Genomic DNA, 19,980 nt, shown 5'->3' on the forward strand with positions numbered 1-19,980 from the left:
TTCACAGTCCTGTGGGTTACTTTATTCATTAACATTCAAAAGAACAAAATTGCTGTGAAGCATGATTTTGGAAAAAAATAAAAAAGCAGTTAAATAAGGCTGCCAGCCAATGTGAGAAAAAACATTTGGATCTCATGAGAAATGCTATTACATGCCACTACACATGACAGTTTCCATCTATCCATAAAGATGGGCCCGGGTCCTGCTAAGTAAATTACCACTAAAGAAAGAGATCCTGGAGTAATCGTGGATAGTTTTCTGAAGACATCTGCTCAATGTGCAACAACAGTCAAAAAAGCTAACAAAAAGTTAGGAACCATTAGGAATGGGATAGATAGTAAAACAGAAAATATCATGCCACTATATAAATCCATGGTACGCCCACGTCTTGAATACTGCGTGCAGTTCTGGGCACCCATATCCATATCTCCAAAAAGATATATTAAAAGTGGAAAAGGTGCAAAAACGGGCAACAAATGATTACGGGTCTGGAGCAGCTTCAATATGAGGAGAGATTAAAAAGACTGTGGCTCTTCAGCTTCGAAAAGAGATGACTAAGGGGGGATATGATAGAGGTCTATAAAATCATGAATTGTATGGAGAAAGTGAATAAGGAAGTGTTATTTACCCCTTCACAGAACACAAGAACCAGGGGTCACCCAATGAAATAAATAGGCAGCAGCTTTAAAACAAACAAAAGGAAGTATTTCTTCACACCAGGCACAGTTAACCTGTGGAACTCATTACAACAGGGGATATTGTGAAGGCCAAAAGTATAATTGGGTTCAAAAAAAAGAATTAGATAAGTTCATGGAGAATAGGTCCATCAATAGCTATTAGCCAAGATGGTCCGGGACGTAACCCCATTCTCTGGGTGGCCCTAAACCTCCAACTGCCAGAAGCTGGGACTGGATGACAGGGGATGGATCACTCAATAATTGCCCTGTTCTGTTCACTCATTTTGAAGCATCCTGTATTGGGCCACTGTCAGAAGACAGGACACAGGACTAGATGGACTACTGGTCTAGTCCAGTATGGCCAGTCTTATGAAAAATGGAAGTAGAAAAACATGACATCTAGAGGATCTGCACCAGCTATAACTTGATTTCAACAGTTTGTCTAAGGAGGAATTGCAGGAAAAATAATGGCAGTCAGTAAAACCCAACTATGGAGACACCTGACAGAGCCGAACTCTGTCCCTCTAAGTCACCATTATTCAGTAGGTGAGGAAGGAGTGACATGCTGTACCACCACCCAGAGTCAAGAGTGAAATCCGAAGTCTAAAAGAAAAGAAAGTATCCCTAGCTTGACTGGAAAATGCTATCTATCTCCTGACTAGCATAGCACACACCAGCCCAGGAATCTGACGCTCTTTGGCATGTTTGTAGTCACGTTAAAAGAAGTTTCTGTGTATGGGCTTTTTTTTGAATCTTGAAATATGTTAAGAACAACTTGCAGATACACGTGAATTTACACCATAATTAGTACTAACTGCTTATGGCAGTAGAAGAGCTGACTAATAATTCTGGAAAAATTCCAAATAATCCAGGATTCAAATGAATGCTTACTTGAGGTCACAGTAATGAGGCATCTTTCAAGTTTTCTTCTTCTGTATCACATAGAATAAAAAATCCAATATGATGTTTCCCTCACTAAGAGTGGAATTCAGCCCAGTGAAAAGGGCCCATATATACAGCCTTTTAATGTGGGCGTTAAGTGATGCAGAGAACTTTGAGTGGCCAGTCTCCATTGAAGTGAACTTCACTCAAAGTGCATGAGAATTGCATGACATTTTGTGACACTGGTGCAACAGTTTTGTAAGTCTGAGTAGTACTCAGCTATGAAATTTGTAGCTACCTTCCTATTTCGGCACAGTTATTGAGAGAATAATTAGCTACTTGTACCTCTCTCAGCTTTTAAATACATAGTATAGAGGCTGCTTTTCAGCCAGCCTCAAGCTGTTTTTGAGTGCCCACTTTTGAGCAAGCAACTGATTGTTCCTGCAAAAGTTGCCAGGCAACTGTGTCATGTGTAAATTAGACAGCTGTGTGACCAACTACCCTATCTATAGTCCTTTACTGTAATTTAAAGAAAACTAAAAATATATTTTTACTGAAATCTTTTTATGGAGGATTACAGAGATACAACTATACACTCAGCCATTCATAAAGAAAATGGGGTATGGTAGACTAAAGCACTAGATTCTTGACACTAAGGTTTGCCAGTCACAAAGAAAAGATGGGCATAGATTTGCTAGTGATTAGTGAAAAGTACTGGAGTTTCTCTAACATTACCTCCATTCTCAGTGGTAAGTCTTCTGTCTCTGTAATCTCAGAGCTAAATGTATATTCAGATTCATTGCTGCTGTGTGTGGAATCCGTTCTTTTGTGCCCAGGCTTGGGGATGCTCTGAAGTGCAAATAAAATGAGTCAGTACCAGCATTATAGTCACCTGCCCATAACCCAGTGGCTTAGCTTCTAGTGCTCTGAGTTACTCCACAGCAACCATGACTTTGGGAAAAGATTTGAGATATTGGTTCCTCTGTGCCACCTGAAACCTAGGCATATGAAAGACATTGTAATCAAGACTCTGGGGACAGGTCAACTTTTTCCGCATTATGAGAATTTGCTTGTGAGAGTAGCAGAAGTGAGCAATAAAGCAGTGTTTTGTGGAAAAGGAAACATGCATTTATAGGGAAGGAAGTGGCAGCCCAAGATTCAGAAGAGGCAAGGACCCTCTGAAGTTTTGTATTCCACACTGTAATTTCCCCCTCCTGCTACATACACATAAAAAACTTTAAAACTACTGCAAAATTGATAATGGTAAGCTTGGTATTAATGAAACTGAGGGGCTAGGAAAATCTGGGCAGTAGCATGTTTGAAAACTCCAATGTAAAAATGAGATCACTAAGCCTATAGCTACAACAAGAACAACAGAAAAGGTTTTAAAACCCCCACATAATCTGAGACAAAAAGTCCTTCACAAGCCCCGAAAAGAAGTTTAAAAATGGATTAGAGCAGGGGATTTCAGCCTTTTTCCTTCTGAGGCCCCCCCAACATACTATAAAAACTCCAGGGCCCAGTGAGGGGGCCTCCGGATTCCTGGATTCAGTCACCGGGTGTGTGGGGGAGCCTCAGGGCTTCAGCTGTAGGGGGGGCTTGGGGCTCTGGACTTCAGCCACTGGGCAGTGGGGTGCTGGGCTCCAGGTGGGGGTGCTAAGGGCTTTTGCCCCGTGGGGCACCAGGGCTCTGGATGGGAGAGGGGAGGAGCTGGGGCTTCAGCCCTGTGAGAGAACCAGGGCTCAGGGCTTTAGATCCCGGGGGAACAATAGGGCTCAGGGCTCCCCACAGCTCCACTCCCAGCTTCAGCCCACGGGAGTTGCCGAGGCTCTAGCTCTCAGGGGAGCGCTGGGGCTCAGGGCTCTCCGTGGCTCTGCTCACGGTTTCAGCCCCGTGCTTCAGCCTTGGAGCCCTGCGGCCCCTTGAAACCAGCTCACGGCGCCCCAGGGACCACGGACCCCTAATTCAGAACTGCTGGGTTAGATGACATGAAGTGTTTTGGTTGAGCAAAAGCAATCAGATTAAGAGCTAACGTTGAAGGGGCAAATTTTGCTCTGGCACACAGGCAAACAATTCCCAAGCACGGATCTGTGAACAAAATCTGACCCGACGTTATTTCACCAAGTTTTGCTAAAATACTGTCCACAAACAGCACATAATTTTGCTATCTTTTAAACCACTTACCACCATCAGATTCACCTCATCCTTGAGATCCTCATAGCGCTCCTCTAAGCGGCTGAACTCATTCAGCAGATTCTGATACCTTAACCTTTCATCATTCAGATCTAGCTCCAGCTGTTTCGTTTCCTCAACAAGCTTCTTCTCCATGGTCTCTGTCACCAAATAGATGATACCAAAGTGTGAACAAGATGCATCTTGGGAACCAACTTAATTTGTGATGTCCATATTCCATAGTTACAGTATAAAGCGAGACACTGTGCACAAGTATGCAAAGAACACAGATACTGTACAAACTGTGCTGTTTAAAAACAAAATAAGCCTGTAATATTTGTGCCACTGCAAGAAAGTGCTGCATCAAAGACACAAAGGACTAAAAAACCATTGGGGTAACATTAAAAGGGTTCATTTCCATAGAGTCTTCTCCATTGTCTGTCACCTAATAATTTGGGGTGGCAGCAGTAAAATTGTTTATCCTAGTCTGCTTTTGTATTGTATTAATCTAATATCTGAAGATGGCATCTCCATTTGTACATAACTTCAATGTAAAACGAGGGTAGTCTCGGCTCTTCTGAATCTTTTTCCAGTTATGGTTAGGTGCTCACCACAAAGTCACTTACTAAGATGCAACAATATGCCTGTTACTTGTTTGAGCACTATTAGAAAAATATGCATTGGTCTGTGTGTGGTTTTCTCCGATGCGCTGGATAATTCAGGGACCGAAGTGAATTGTTCAATCTAGTGCTGGACAAGAGTTTAAAAAGCAATAGACAACCATACAAAGATGGTGATGTGTGTGTATGTCTGTGTGTGATTGCAATAAAAGGGGATTAGTTTTCTCCAAATAGAAATGAATATTTTTTTCAGAGATGACGTTCAGAAGCAATCATCAAAAATCATATGTCCTGTGCCAGATAACAATATGCTATACATTTCAGCTCTGTACACAGAGCCCAGCTGCCTCAACTTGAGTGTGCAAATACCATGTTTATGCATTTAAAAAGAATTTAAGTGTGTAATTACCCACTTTGTATGTCAAATATCAGACTGCACATCCAAATATGGAATTTGCATTCACAATTTAGTAGGCCACTTTTCATCATTTGACCCCAATGGGTTAATTATATTTATTAACAGCCAGAACTAGTTTACTTTTTTTTTTTAAATGTAGCTTTGGGCATTCTTAACAGTCAAATTGTCAACATTGTATAGCACATATGGTCCTATACTAGAGTTGTAAATTTCATTCTAAAGGGAAATGTAGTTAACAAACCACAGCACATTAGATCTGAGTGTCAATGCCTGGATAGAGAGAGTCACTTTACAAAGGAACAAACAAGCCAAAAAAGAAAGTGAAGAGAGCAGAACTGACCTGTCATCTCCTTGGCCTGATCATGGATGCGACGATTCAGCTCCTCCTTTTCCTTTTTCAGTAATGTGTTTTGCTCTTTTAGTTCTGATACCAACTGTAAAAACAACAGAATGTTTGGCTCACGATAAAGATTGCAGTCACGGGAATGTGTTTAATCTGTGCACCTAAAGCTCTGAAGGGTCTAACTCCACTGCATCCTTGTAGTAAGAGATCAAAAATGCGATGTTTTTAACTGTCCTTCAGAAAATCAGATAGTGAGCTAAAGTGCCACCTTCACTTCTTAATTCACATCCCAATCGCACCCTCTCCTGCATGCAGCACACACTGAATTTCTGATCAGATGAGGCCAATGAACATGAGAGCCCAGAGTGTTTAATCTGCAGATGGCATTTAAATTGTATTGCATCTAAAGACACATGGATTAGAAACAAATTCAATGACTCTGCCCTATGCCTCTTAAATTTGGTGGCGGTGTGATCCAAGAGCTTGTCTACAAACAAAAGTTGTACCACTTTAACCCTACTGGTATAGCCAAAGTGGTACACACCCTTTAGTGTGGACAGTTATACCAGCATAAGGCACCTTTATACCAGCACACTTGTATTCACATTAAGAGTTGTGTTAGTATAACTGTATCACTAGTAAATGCTCCCCCTAACATACATATTAATACCAGTACAAAAACTGTGTTTGCAGACCAGGCCTATAGACATTTACAAGACTGCTCTATGGAAACTCTCTTTAGCAAAGGACCCAAAAATTTGAACAAATTTAAATGGAAAATTGTTTGTTTTATTTTATTGTTTTGAAGCAACGTGTTTTCAGTTTGATAGAGGCTGAGTGCTACACAGATTTCCAAAAACTTGTGGGTGGGGAAGTAACAGATGCATTGTTCTTGGGGGACACATTCAGCTTGAGGTCAGATCAATTCACTATGTTTCTAGTTTTAGGAAGTGCTTCAATCAGCAAGCTTCCTGTACTACTCCATATGCTGTACTCAACTCAAGAACAACAAAAGAAAAAGGATCATTTTAGTAACTGTGAATCTCTAAGATCTCAGGAACAGCAAACCAATGGGGCTTTTAGAGACCGGCTGTTTCTAAAATTTTGGTATTTTGGGCTAGGGAGTTCCCACCTGCTCCGTTTCCTGTTTGTATTTGTCTGCCCATTCCTCAATTGTCTTCTTCTCAGACTGTGTTTGGTGCAGCTCCTTTCGAAGCTTGGTGATCTCCTCCTGGAGCGTGTTCACGCGGTTCGTGGCGTTCTTAGCCTGCTCCTCACTCATGCGAAGCCTTTCCACATCACTCCGCAGCTTCTCGGTCTCTGTGTTGTATGTGGTTTCCAGGTTAGTTAGTTTCTCCAGCAGGGATTTGTAGTCTTTGTTCTTTGCGAAACACAATGCAGACGTATTAGCATTAAAATACCTTTGGGGTTTGTTTTAATCAGAATGTTAGTGCTCGTGAAAGGTGCTATATTGACAGACTGAATCACTCTATTTATCCACAGAACACTTGATGCTTGGCCAGCAAGATAGCAGCTTCCAAACCTTCATGTCAAAGCCCATGCATGCCCATCAACATACTTGTTTTCCATTCAACACCCTGATAAAAGTGTATTATGACAGGGGATAGAGCACCAGATGATTACCTGTTGTGTTCATTCCCTCTGGGGCACCTGGCATTGGCCACTGTCGGAAGTCAGGATACTGGGCTAGATGGACCTTTTGTCTGACTCAGTATGGCCACTCTTATGTATGGAAATGGTATGGAATGGTACATTATCTACTGATTCACATCTAGATTGATCCACTCTCCCCTCTATGGAAAGAGATATTTCTCCTGACTAAAGAAGAAAAATGGTTCCTTTTAAAGAAAAATTCTGCTCCCAATAATTACTGTATTTTTCCAATGATTGCCCATAGTTCAAATATTGAGGCAGATGATGAGAAACTTCTGATCATTCACTCTTGGGGCATTTACCTGCTCATCAACTTTACGCTGCAGCTGCATGATCTTGTTCTCCATCCCAATATTGAGTTTCTTGTACCGTTCCACAGAGCGCGCCTCTATCTTCAGCTTCTTCAGCTCCCTCTTGGCCATCATACGCCTATAGCAGCATTGCAGGTAGACAATTGCCTTCAAGCTCCTATGGTAGCACACACAAGCCAGCCAGCCCCGCACGTGCTTCTGAATAATAATAGCCTTGTGCTCTCGAAGCATCTGCGTTTAAAAACAAAAACATTAGATGAAAAAGCCACACACTGTATTTATACAAAATTAACAACATTCTGCAAGAAGAGATACATAGGTAATAACTAGAGACACAGCCATTTGAAAATAGAAACTGCAGGTGAAGGGCAGCAGAGGACCAAGGAATCGGTATAAATAAGTAAAATAAATAAATAAATTAACCTAAGGAGCAAGGGATGTGGAAAGAAACAAGAGAAAACTAAAATGAAGGGAAAGAGATGGAACAAAGGAACTGGGGACATTTGTATTGATGTGAGATCCCTGTTAATTACAAGAATATAGAATACCTATGGACAAAACATTAAATCCATCCCTAGAGTTCTAGGAATGACTAGATCTTGCTCTTACTATACCCTTTTGTTATGAGGCCACTTGAAGTCATTGGTACATGGACAGATGGGTAAATTCAGCAACTTATTGTTTAGTCTCACTACATATCTTCCAAATATATACACACATACATGAAGCTCCTCTGCATTTCAACAGTTGGTAGTAGCTTATCAAGTTGAATTCCAATTTCCATTCTCCGCCACCGCCCCACCTTTTTTTTCTTCTTTAGTTATTCCTAACTTGTAGAAACTTTTTTTTAATGCTTTTCCATGCTTATTGTTTGGCTAAAGATCAAAGAAAATTGATGCAGCTTTTTTGAAGTTCTGCAAACATTAAAGGAATTCTTTCTTCCCCGTTTATTCCAATTAGAAATTTTGCACCCTCCTAATTCCAGAACGGCTGGTAGTGGAAATTTCAAAACATGGCTTGACAGTCTTTATTAAAATATAAAAACAATTCAGGTTTGAAGAAAAATGGGTCAGAATTGAAGTTATCATTGTTTTAGCTACCAATCTTTCACATTCAAACAAATTTTCTATTTACTTTTTGGACAGCTGAATTAAGGATGTTTTAGTGATTTCCAAGGTCTAGAGGGCCTAAATTCCACAGGATGAGAGTGTTTATCTCTAAAGTGTTAGAACTAAAGGGTTTAGGTTCTATAGGGTAATGTGCATGTCATACATTATGGACCAAAGTGATCTGTAAGGAGAGCTTGTCAATTAGTCACAGCAGGACAACTACACAATCTATAATCCCAGGACTGCAAACAAAGCCTGCTTCTTCCTGCAGCCATCCCAGGATCATAGGCCTTAATAAAATTCCTCAACATCAATGCATCTGTCTTACATTTATCATTTGTTCCATCTGTGATGGGAGGATTTTATAATAGGTAATTTCTAATTGTGATTACTAAGGAGAACCATTAACTATAATTGCAGAACCATCCTTAGACAGGTAAGTTTGACTGGCCCTTATGGTGACTTCAGAAGTAATTTCCCATATCTACTACAAGGGAATGTGACAGGTTTATAAAATGATGTTATACTGTAGAAAAGGAAGTGTGCATAAGAGTCACTCAATCAATTTCAGGAATCTAGAATAGTTGACTCATCTATTCTGCATATCCTGGGGATGGCTCTTAGCCTATATGTTGATGCAATGTACCTGTCAGTTTTATGAGGAAGCTCATTACTTTCTGAAGTTAATGTATATTTGAAAAACATCTGTCAGGCTAGTAAAAGACTCAATGTTTTCATATTCTTATAGGAATTTGTAATATAAAACCTGGATTACAGTGCTCAGAATGCTAGCAGAAACAAAACAAATACTAATAATGTACACCATAAAATACATAGGATGTGTAACACGGCTGAGTGCAGGGGGAGAAATCTTACTTTTCGGGCATTTCTGGCTGTTGATTGTTTGTTTGCATAACCTTCACATTAATGATATGTTAGACTGATATACTATATATGAGTGGGTGTATATGTGCACCTACACACATGCATGTATGCATACTTGTACATTTTTTCTTTAATACAAATCTAAAAATGTCCAGAAATTCCTTCAGTCCAATTCTTTTGATCAATAGAAGACAAAGATTCTCAAACACTAGCACTGGCAGGCTTTTATGTTTACATCTACTAACTTGAGAAGAAGTACAACTCTGTAGGACAACTTCTCAGTGAATGCTGAGTTGACCTTTGAAAAACTCAATGCAAAACAATCTTTACAAGTAGAATTGCTGTGCAAAATGTTGTCTAACTCACAAAATCCCAATGTATCAGTAATTCTGCTTCCACCCCTGTAAACATTTAAAAGCAAAGCCTAATTTCTAAAATGAGGGCAGTCAATTTTTCTTTAAACATAGTCACATAATGTCATATCATCATAATTAGGACAGAACTCTATCAACCTCCCACCAAACTGAGATCAGCACAAGTAAATGAAAAAAGTGAAAAACAAAAAGAGAGCCAAGGCTTTAATCTTCTATTCTATCAGACAACAGCTCACTAATATCAAAATTAGCATCCTCAATCATCTTTTAGAGTTTGACAGAATCACAGAAATTAGGGATTAAGAAGAGCTACTAAGTCATCTGGTCCGTGTGTGTGTGCGTGCAATATTAATTTGGACTCATAATGATTGGCTGTCTGATCATTGTATCACATTATTCATATTTTCAAGTACCTTATTTCAGGCCATGCAGTGGCACTGAGTGTGTGCCTTAAGGTCTGACAATCTGTACACAAACATTTTAGAGCGCCATGGAAACACTACAGTATGGGCTAACCCGGAGGTGCTTGGAAACAGCAATAATGAAACACTGGGTCTTCTTACCTGCTGGTATTTGTTCCTTGCTATGTAACCTCGTAAAAGTGACTGAAGCACAATAGTGGCAGCTCGCATGAGATGGTATCTTTTCCGAACCACATACATGCGCTGGAACTTCTGAATTATGATGGCAGCCCTGGTTCTTCGCAAGAACTTGGCATAGCTGGCAAAGAAAAATGGTGGAAATGTTATTTACATCTATTATTTATAAGCTCTGAATAACATTTTTCCAGTCCTATAACTTTACCCTCGTTCTTAAGAGCTACATTTTCTACATATTCTACTCTAGATTATTTGCAGTACTGTCAATGGTACAATGTTTGCTTACTACTATACTGCACAGCAGCATGGGAAAATTAAAAAAATAACCCTTAAAAGCCCCAGGCACAGTTTACTCATCCTCAGAAAATTGCACTGGGGAACTGACATGCTCTTCTCAGTTTCTCATCACCCTCCCTCATTCTTTAAAGCAGCTTTCATTAATCAACGTTCCCTAACTCATTCCCCAACAGAAACAGGTCCATCCTTAATTCTTATACCTCCAGCAAGACCACTGAAAAGCATCCCAACTTAATTCCTTTCCTTTTCCCTCCCACCTCTCCTCTGTATCTGCCTGCTTCCCTGCTCCAGCTGGTTCCCTCATCACCCACATCAGCCATCTAGTCCTAGCTGCCTGTTTCCCCTTTGTTGCATCCTGGCCTGAGGGATAGGTTTTCCATTACGGGAGAGAGAGGCCACATTAGAAGGGCAGTGGAAAGTTAACAAGGTTTCGTGGCAGGAAAAGGGAAGGTCAGGATTCAGTCTAAGCAAGAGTCCTGCCTCGCCCCACCTGCAGACTGACTCTACTTTTCCTCTACTCTAACAAACAGAGAACATGGACTGCTCTTAGGTGTTATCCAGCTGGGAAATAGCTACATCTTTCTGTAGGTCACAACAAGCAGGTACTGGTCTTAGAGCAATGCACATTCTAGTCTATTTCCTTCATTACACTGAAACACTAATTCCTAGTGCTCAGCACAAGGAGACAGAAGATGCTCTCACAGCTAAATGACCTAGTTAGAGGAAGGTGAACTGATGTAAGAGCAAGTGTCCCCAAGTGTGCTACTTACCATCGTGCCTGGTACCCTCTGACATATCTCTGAATGGTGATGGCTGCTTTCCTCATGCGCAGGTACTTCTTTCGCATCAGCCACCCTCGGATTGTCTTCTGGATGCGGATGCAGGCAACTCTCAGCTTATCTGCTCTTATTTTTTCCAGATAGGCGACTTGACCAGCCCGAAAAAATATTTTTGTCTTACCAAACTGGTACTTATCCTTGTTCTGTTTTCAGAGGAAATACATGATCAGTAACAGAATTAAACAATAGTGGATAAAAAAGAAGACACAAAGGCTGAATTGAAAGCAGAGTCAGTAAAGAGGTAAAACTACCCATTTAGTATTTCAGCTAAATCTGTACTTACATTAGCTAAGGAAGCTGATTTTTTTTTATTAACTTATTACGTTCTGTGCATAAATTTGTAGCTCCCCTAGGCTGGAAACTGGCTACATGCAAGAGAGACATCAGGGAGCTTGCACAGAGCATCTCTGTGTAGGAGGGCCAGGGCAGGGAGACAGCTGAGAGGTGGTAGGGCAGTGGCAGGGTCTCACAGTGCTAAGTGGAATTAAGGAATCATAGAATCATAGGATTGGAAGGGAACTTGAGAGGTCATCTAGTCCAGCCTCATGCCCTCAGGGCAGAACTAAGTATTATCTAGATCGGGGGTGGGCAAACTACAGCCCGTGGGCCGGCACCTCAGGGCTTTGGATCCGGCCCACGGGATTGCCACCCCCGTGGCACCGCAGGCCTTGTGCCGCTCCTGGAAGCAGACCATGGGGGAGGGGGTGCAGAGAGCTCTGCACGCTGCCCTTGCTTGTGGGTATCTCTCCCCGCAGCTCCCATTGGCCGGGAACAGGGAACCACCATCTCCTGCACTCCTCCCTTCACTCCTGCCCTGAGCCCCCTCCTGCACTGTGCACCCCCTCCTGAACCCCAACCCCCTTCCTGAGCCCCTTCCTGCACACTGCACCCCCTCCCACACACTCCCTCCCGTACCCTAACCCCCTGCCCCAGCCCTACATTCATGGCCCTGCATGCAATTTCCCCACCCAGATGTGGCCCTCGGGCCAAAGATTGCCCACCCCTGATCTAGACCATCCCTGAAAGGTGTTTGTCTAACGTTCTCTTAAAAATCTCCAATTTATTCCAGTGCTTAACTAACCTGACAGTTAGGCAGTTTTTCCTAATGTCCAACCTAAACTGCCCTTGCTGCAATTTAAGCCCATTCCTTCTTGTCCTATCCTCAGAAGTTAAGGTGAACAATTTTTCTCCCTTCTCCTTGTAACAACCTTTTAAGTACTTGAAAACTGTTAAGGAGGTGGAAGAGTTTTTGTTTGGAATAGGAAAGAGAGACTCCTGCGTATTGGAATCCCCAGGATGATTATACCCCCAAGTTTAATACAACTTGCTGTTAAATTAAGTGAGGCAGTCCCTCCATCCACCAGGGCTTAAAATTGTTGTCTTCCCAGCCTCTGCTAGACCGGAGAATCAAACGCCCATCCCACATACAGCAACAATGGAGTGACTTGCACTCACTGAAGCAACATCCCATTTTTATTTGACAATAAAAAGAATTGTTGATCCTTAATAGCAGCCAAGGCCTGATGCTTCTAAAGCTTCAAAAAGAAAGGTGAATGTCACCCAATCCAGCAAACAACAGAACACTCAGAGAGACTATGATTTTCCTAAACTAGTGTTGGCTGCTGTTTGAAGTCCCTATCAACTAATAATAACGTATGACTATTTTCAAATTTGTAGAGGAGGAGCAACACATTTTTAAAACTATCTGTATAATTCAGGATTCCAAGCAATATTTATAGTAGGCTTTCAAGTGATTACAAAAATTAATTGCGATTAATCTCACTGTTAAACAATAATAGAATACCATTTATTTAAATATTCTGGATGTTTTCTACATTTTCAAATATATTGATTTCAAGTACAACACAGAATACAAAGTGTATAATGCTCAGTTTATATTTATTTTTTATTACAAGTATTGGCACTGTAAAAAAACAGAAGAAATAGTATTTTTCAATTCACCTAATACAAGCACTATAGTGCAATCTCTTTATCATGAAAGTTGAACTTACAAATGTAGAATTATGTAAAAAAACTGCTTTAAAAATAAAACAATGTAAAATTTTATAGACTGCCAGTCCACTCAGTCCTACTTCTTGTTCAACCAATTGCTCAGACAAACAAGGATGGTTACCATTTGCAGGAGATAATGCTACCTGCTTCTTGTTTACTATGTCACCTGAAAGTGAGAACAGGCGTTTGCATGGCACTGTTGTAGCTGGCATTGCAAGATATTTACGTGCCAGATGCACTAAAGATTCATATGTCCCTTCATGCTTCAACCACCATTCCAGAAGACATGCTTCCATGCTGCTGACAGGTTTTGCTTGATAGCAATCTAAAGCAATTCAGACTGACACATGTTCATTTTCATTATCTAAGTCAGATGACATCAGCAGAAGGCTGATTTTCTTTTTTGGTGGTTCGGGTTCTGTAGTTTCCACATCGAAGTGTTGCTGTTTTAAGAATTCTGAACACATGTTCCACACCTCATCCCTCTCCGATTTGGGAAGGCACTTCAGATTCTTAAGCCTTGGGTCAAGTGCTGTAGCTATCTTTAGAAATCTCACATTAGTACCTTCTTTGCATTTTGTGAAATCTGCAGTGAAAGTGTTCTTAAAATGAACAACATGTGCTGGCTCATCATCTGAGGTATAAGGTATTATAGCGTCGGATGCATCTGCACGTGGTTCGTGGTATTGGGCCTATCACCGCCCACTGGCGCTCTGGACAGGCCTCTGTGCACCCTCCTCACAGGCTGTGCAGCCCAGCCCGACAGCCTGGACAGCATTCTCAACAGCTTCGTTTCGACCGATTCATTTCATGGACCTTTCGAAGACAGAATTCAGCTCATCAGCTCACAGTCCAGCACGCAATCATCGCAGACCACAGAGCCCAGCTGAGCAAATCAAGCAGAGCCCTGATCGGGATGATTCTGAGCCGGGGAGATGATCGCTAATCTGGGAGAATGAAAATGAAAAAGTAAGATGAAAAAAGACTAAGGCTTCTAAAAAAAAGGAAAAGAAAAAGAAAGAAGTAAACAGAAAAGCCACAGCAGGGAAAAGGCCACAGCAGAGTGGACAAAGTGCAGAAAGAACAAGAAAAAGCCGGAACCAAAACAGCAGGGAAAGAAAAAGAAGGTACAAAAACAGTCGCACTGCAAAACAGGCAAGTACCCCACCCCTGAGCTGGGGCTGCTGATGGGGGGGGGTGGGGTGTAATGTCTGAAGGGTCCTGCAGGATTATGCAGGCGGGGAGATAAGAGGAAGAGAAGAGAGAAAGAGAAGAAGAAGAGCAGACCGAAGCAGAAGGCAGCAGCCAGCTGACTGCAGCAGCCACCCCCCAGCCTTTGCCTGCCTTAGGCCCCCTAACCCCTGCCCTGCTCCCAGCCCTGGCAATTGGCCTTGCAGAGAATGGGAAGCTGGATATCTGAGTGCTTTACCTTTGCAAATAGCAAACAGTGTTTTTAAGCAAGCCTTTTGCATGAGATGCATTTGTGAGGAGATTTATTATTAGGATTGATTTGTTAAGACATCTTAGAAAAGTTTGTTAACATTTCGGGGATTGAGATTGAAGCCTCCAGTAGGTCTCCAGAAGCCTTGAAGGAAGGTTTCTGGGCAAGGCTGCTGAAGAAGGTGTTCTGGCAAGGCATCCGGCAGCTGCCCCATGTGTATCGTAATCAGGTTTCCATGCATAGCATGCATATCAGTAAGCATGGTCCCGGGGACTGGCGCCATTCAGAAGAGTATTGTCCTATCATGTTCTGTTATCCTCAGCAAAGTGATGTCGTTCAGGATAACCTGGTTAAAAATCAGGAATTTAAGTAAGGGGGTGGCCATTTTTCTAAGGGGTGCAGCAGAATAGGTTTTTAAAATTTCTTGCGTGCACAGCAGGGAGGGAGGGAGGAGGTGAAATGCCGATGATCTTGAGAGGAGGGGAGGAGAGCTTGGCAGCCCAAGTCTTTTCTGTTTGGTGGGGGAGGGAAGGTTGTTGTTAGCAGGGGAGGAGGGGTGTATTAGCCATCATGTAGGGGGGGGAGGGGTATTAGCTGTGGTATTAGCCATGCGTTGGGGATGCAAAATGAATACCATGGCCCATGGTGTCTGTGAGATGGATAACCCCAGAGATGCAAGCAGTCCCTGTCTATTAAGATGAAACGACCTTGTAGGGAAATCACATGTGCTATGTATGGTGAATAGTGCTTGCTTTGTGAAATGTAAGAATAGTTGTTTTGTAAAAAAAAATGTATCTAAAAATATATCTCCATGCCTCTATGCAATATTTTTTCAGCGTCCCTCCCTCCTCCCAAAAGCTAGGCACAAGGTCCTCCTCCAAAAAGAAAGAAGCGAGAGATGCGGAGTTCAAAAGAGGAAGAGATGAGAGAGAGAATGAAAGAGCTCATCTGGAAGGACGTGGTTTGCGTGGTGAAAAAAAGGAGGAGAGACGTGAGTGGAGAGTGGATACAGGAGGGAGACAGGTGGGACAGAGGACAGAGAGGAGATGAGAGAAGACCGCAGGAAGGGAAGACCGGCGCGGTGGCGGCATCAGCGTGGGCGGCAGCAACATCAGCGGTGGCGGGGGGCTGCTGGCATGCTGCCTGCGCTGCTCAACTCAGGTGCTAGCCAGATCACAGAGTGCCGCTTGGCGCCCTGAGCAGCACCCTCCCCCACCCCCCCCCTGCAGCCCTCCCCCCCCACCCACCCCCCCTCCTCACCACTCCCACCTTGGGGGCGCCCCAGCCGCCCCGCCACCCGTGGGACCCTCCGCCCACCCGCCCTTTCTCATTCCCCTTTTTTTACTCTTTTACTCTCCTTTCCTCCTCCCTCCTTTTTTCCCACCCCCTCTTAACTCCTCCTTTTAACTTAATAAATTAAAGAATTAATTTTTTTAAATTAAAATAATTTTAAATAATTTAGATGACTTGCTTAAAGTAAGCTGTACTCGAAGGAGGGGGAGTTCAATCAAGGGGAAGGTCAATCAGGGGTTAGGTGTTCATCACACAACACTGTACCCTGCATGTACCCTGGCTTTGATGAGCTGCACTTCCTTCTCTTTCTGGTGCTAATCTTCTTGTCTTCTGTCTGTGTCTCCTGGTGTCAGGTCTCCCAGCTCAGCCGGCCTGGCCTTTTCCCGCCCCTCCACCCCCCTCCCTCTCCCTGGAGAATACAGCAAGGTGTGGAGAATGCAGCAACAGGAAGTTGACATAACATTGGTTTGGCTGGAGTCTGAGCGAGCCAGTAATGAAGTCACAAGTTCATCGCCAAATGCACCATTTCTGCACACACCCAGCCTGTAATTGAACAGATCCTGATGACTGTCCAAGGCTGCTGTGTATGGCTTCATGAGCCATGGGGGGTCCATCAGGCTGGCTGGTCCCAGGGATGCATCCAGGCATTTCATCATCCCCAGTTATTTCTTTTCTGGTCTGGGAAGTCCTGGGGAAGTCTTGCGCTGCAGAGTGGTGCTTCTGCTGAGCGAGAGCATGATGCATCGTGGTGCATCATCTGGCCATCACGTGGATGGACCCTCCTTTGTGTCACCGTGATCCCATCAGCACCACAGCTTGCAGCACCATTGAAAATACCACGGTGGTTTACTGCCTGGTGCGGTGGGTGCTGGATTGGGGTATGGGTTCCTATGTCCCCCATCTAGGGCCCACAGTTCCATCATCCCCTTCCAGCACCACATCCCACTATGTCCTGCTGCCTTCACAAGCAGAGCAGCAGCTGCTTTTTTAGCACTAGCAGTGCTCTTGCCACAGCAGCCACAGTAGATCCTCCCTCCAAAGATTTTCCCGACTGATGACCGTCTCTGACTGGCGGTAGCTGTCTGGTGTTGGCTTCTACAGTCGCTCATCGCTTCTGTGGCTGCTCTCATCTTCAGTCTCAGGGCTTCAGGGGTTTCAGGGCAAAGGCAAAAGTTCCATGAAAGTGCCATGAAGCCACCATGCGGTGTCAAGAGCAGCTGGGAATCGTCCCCACCACACCACACACACAACCCCACCAGTCAGTGCTTGTTCCCCGGTGCGTTCAATTCAATGAATCCCAAAATGCCCAATCTGCCCCATCCAGATCCGGATCCGCGCCGCCCAGCGGTTTGCACGTCCTTGTGTGTGTCACCCTCATCTCCGCGCGCCTCTCATGCGCTGCCCCTGCGCCTCTCGCCTCTTCAAGGGAAGTTCAGCATATATCATATGCGCTGCACGAGGTGAGAGTCCACGAACATCCATGAGCTGTATGGAGCTGAGCTGAGCAGGGCTTATGTGCTTGCTGCTCTGCGTCCAAGCAAAAGCAAAACAAAAGGGAAAGTCTGTCTGTGTCTGTGCTGGGGAGGAGAGAGAGAGGGAGGAGGCTGTACCCACCACCCGATTTTTTGATTTTTGCCCCATCAGGCACTGGGGATCTCAACCGGAAATGGGGAGGGGGGCGGGAGGGAACTATGATGGGATTAGCGACTCTGGGCTACCACACAGTCAGAAATCAGAAATCAGCCCTCGACTCGGGACGTGGGCACACCACCGAATGTGTGTTTAGTGTGGCCACATTCGATTTTTTAAAAAAATCTTTTTAAAAAAGTTTATGCAAATTCGGAATAGTCCCGTAGTGTAGACGTACCCTGAGACTGCTATAACATGAAATATATGGCAGAATGCGGGTAAAACAGAACAGGAGACATACAGTTCTCCCCCAAGGAGTTCAGTCACAAATTTAATTAACACTTTTTTTTTTAAATGAGCATCAGCAGCATGGAAGCATGTCCTCTGGAATGGTGGTTGAAGCATGAAGGGGCGTATGAATGTTTAGCATATCTGGCACGTAAATACCTTGCAATGCCAGCTACAAAAGTGCCATGCAAATGCCTGTTCTCACTTTCTGGTGACATTGCAAATAAGAAGAGGGCGGCATTATCTCCTGTAAATGTAAACAAACTTGTTTGTCTTAGCGATTGGCTGAAGAAGAAGTAGGACTGAGTAGACTTGTGGGCTCTGAAGTTTTACATTGTTTTGTTTTTGAGTGCAGTTATGTAACAAAAAAAAATCTACATTGCTAAGTTGCAATTTCACAGCAAAGAGATTGAACTACAGTACTTACATGAAATGAAATGAAAAATACTATTTCTTTTGTTTACAAATATTTGCACTGTAAAGATGATAATCAAAACAACATACACTTTGATTTCAATTACAACACAGAATACAATATATATGAAAAATGTAGAAAAACATCCAAAATATGTAATAAATTTCAATTGGTATTCTATTGTTTAACAGCGCAATTAAAATCACAATTCATTTTTTTGAGTTAATCGCGTGCATTAACTGCGATTGACAGCCCTAATGTATAGGTTTTAAAAGCTACAATTCTACTACCAGAATCAGCTTCTCCAACAAATTTTTGCATGTCTGTTTTCTGTCACTAAGAACATCTTTTTGCTTCATCAGGACACGGTAGCGGCTGAAGAACTCTTGATACGTCCACCTGTACCAAGAAACAGAAAGGGTGTTAGCCATACAATGGAAACCTGTCTCCATGAAAATGCCTCTTCTGAAAACAATCTGAAAAACAACAAACCTACCTTGAGGGGAAGCCAGCTGCGCTGATCCGGATAGTTTCCAGAACACCACAAGCTCTGAGCTGCTGAACTGCTCGCTTTTCATCAAACCTATATAAGAAAACAAAACATCTGTCACATGGCAGACTTTCTAAGTGAAGCTCTAGCCAAGTTTTGTATGAGAACACAAGTGCAGAAATGGTGACAACATTAGAAATGCAAACTAGTAGATTTCAGTCAAAGAAATTGTCATGAGTACAGATTCTTTAGGAGCACAAGCTTTGAATCAAATTCAAAATGGAAAATCATGAAATTGTGGGAATCGTTCTCAGACAGAATAAAGGAGAAATACAAAGCTGTCAGCTAATCATTTTCTCTCCATCCAGCCCCAAACATCTGCTATTATTATGTGTATCCCGATGCTTTCAGGACACACTATTCTACTGCTGAGTGATGTATACTATGTTCTCAGAGACTATTTATGAACCAACATACGTGAATGGAAACTTGAAGTCATTGGGTTTAATACAACGCACGTAGTGTGGAGTTGTAGCATTAAGGGTTTCCATCAGCAGATGAAGAGAGTTCCGAAACTGTAAAAAAAAAAAAAAAAAAAAAAGGAAATGTAACTCAGTCTTGTTTGAAATGATCTCAAATGGGGACTTTTTAAATTAAATAAAAGAGATAGTCTTGAAAAATCCAATATAAAGCCAAATTTCAATAGAGCAGTTTGGTTATGTGCTGCCCCAGTGTATGCATCCATACTATAAATTTTGGTGGTTCTTGGAAGCAATTAATATACACTGCAACACTCTTGTGGAATCAACGGCAATCATATTGCCATACAATACACAAATGCTTGCGTTGCCTCTGACAAATGCAACCACACAAGCCGATTTTCGGAGGTGCTGAACTCCCACTGTCTTCAAGTGAAGTTGGTGGGAGCTCAGAACCCTTGAAAAATCAAGGTAACCAGGGATCAGATTTTCTCAGGAGCTCAGCATCCAACATGCTAAGCTCTTTTGAAAACATGGTCACTTAGTCTGGGAGTTGAGTTCTTTTGAAAATCTGGCCCTAACTGTGTGTTTTATTGGGCCCTAACACTGTACACGGTCCAAATTGTAAGCTATAAGCAATCCTAACTGTTACTATCAGAGTTAGATGAGCACGTTCTTTTTAAGAGCAGCCATCCTATATCGCTGTGTACAGTAAACTGCCGCTTTCTTATG

The 19,980-nt window shown here is 42.7% G+C and overlaps 1 protein-coding gene across 3 annotated transcripts in view; it reads right to left on the reverse strand.

The window, feature by feature from the left end:
• MYO5A (myosin VA) overlaps positions 1-19,980 on the reverse strand; it is a 191,132-nt gene that overhangs the window by 32,911 nt on the left and 138,241 nt on the right. For all 3 annotated transcript variants that reach the window (XM_039492800.1, XM_039492799.1, XM_039492798.1), the window contains 10 exons: positions 19,247-19,344; positions 18,776-18,862; positions 18,570-18,678; positions 11,132-11,343; positions 10,029-10,185; positions 7,089-7,328; positions 6,245-6,493; positions 5,110-5,203; positions 3,744-3,892; positions 2,295-2,408 (listed from right to left, as the gene is read on the reverse strand). In XM_039492800.1, coding sequence (XP_039348734.1) covers positions 2,295-2,408; positions 3,744-3,892; positions 5,110-5,203; positions 6,245-6,493; positions 7,089-7,328; positions 10,029-10,185; positions 11,132-11,343; positions 18,570-18,678; positions 18,776-18,862; positions 19,247-19,344 — 1,509 coding nt within the window. The remainder of the gene's footprint in view (positions 1-2,294; positions 2,409-3,743; positions 3,893-5,109; positions 5,204-6,244; positions 6,494-7,088; positions 7,329-10,028; positions 10,186-11,131; positions 11,344-18,569; positions 18,679-18,775; positions 18,863-19,246; positions 19,345-19,980) is intronic.

The sequence above is a fragment of the Mauremys reevesii genome, linkage group 10 (genome assembly GCF_016161935.1).
Source record: "Mauremys reevesii isolate NIE-2019 linkage group 10, ASM1616193v1, whole genome shotgun sequence".
In the NCBI taxonomy this organism is placed as follows: domain Eukaryota; kingdom Metazoa; phylum Chordata; order Testudines; family Geoemydidae; genus Mauremys; species Mauremys reevesii.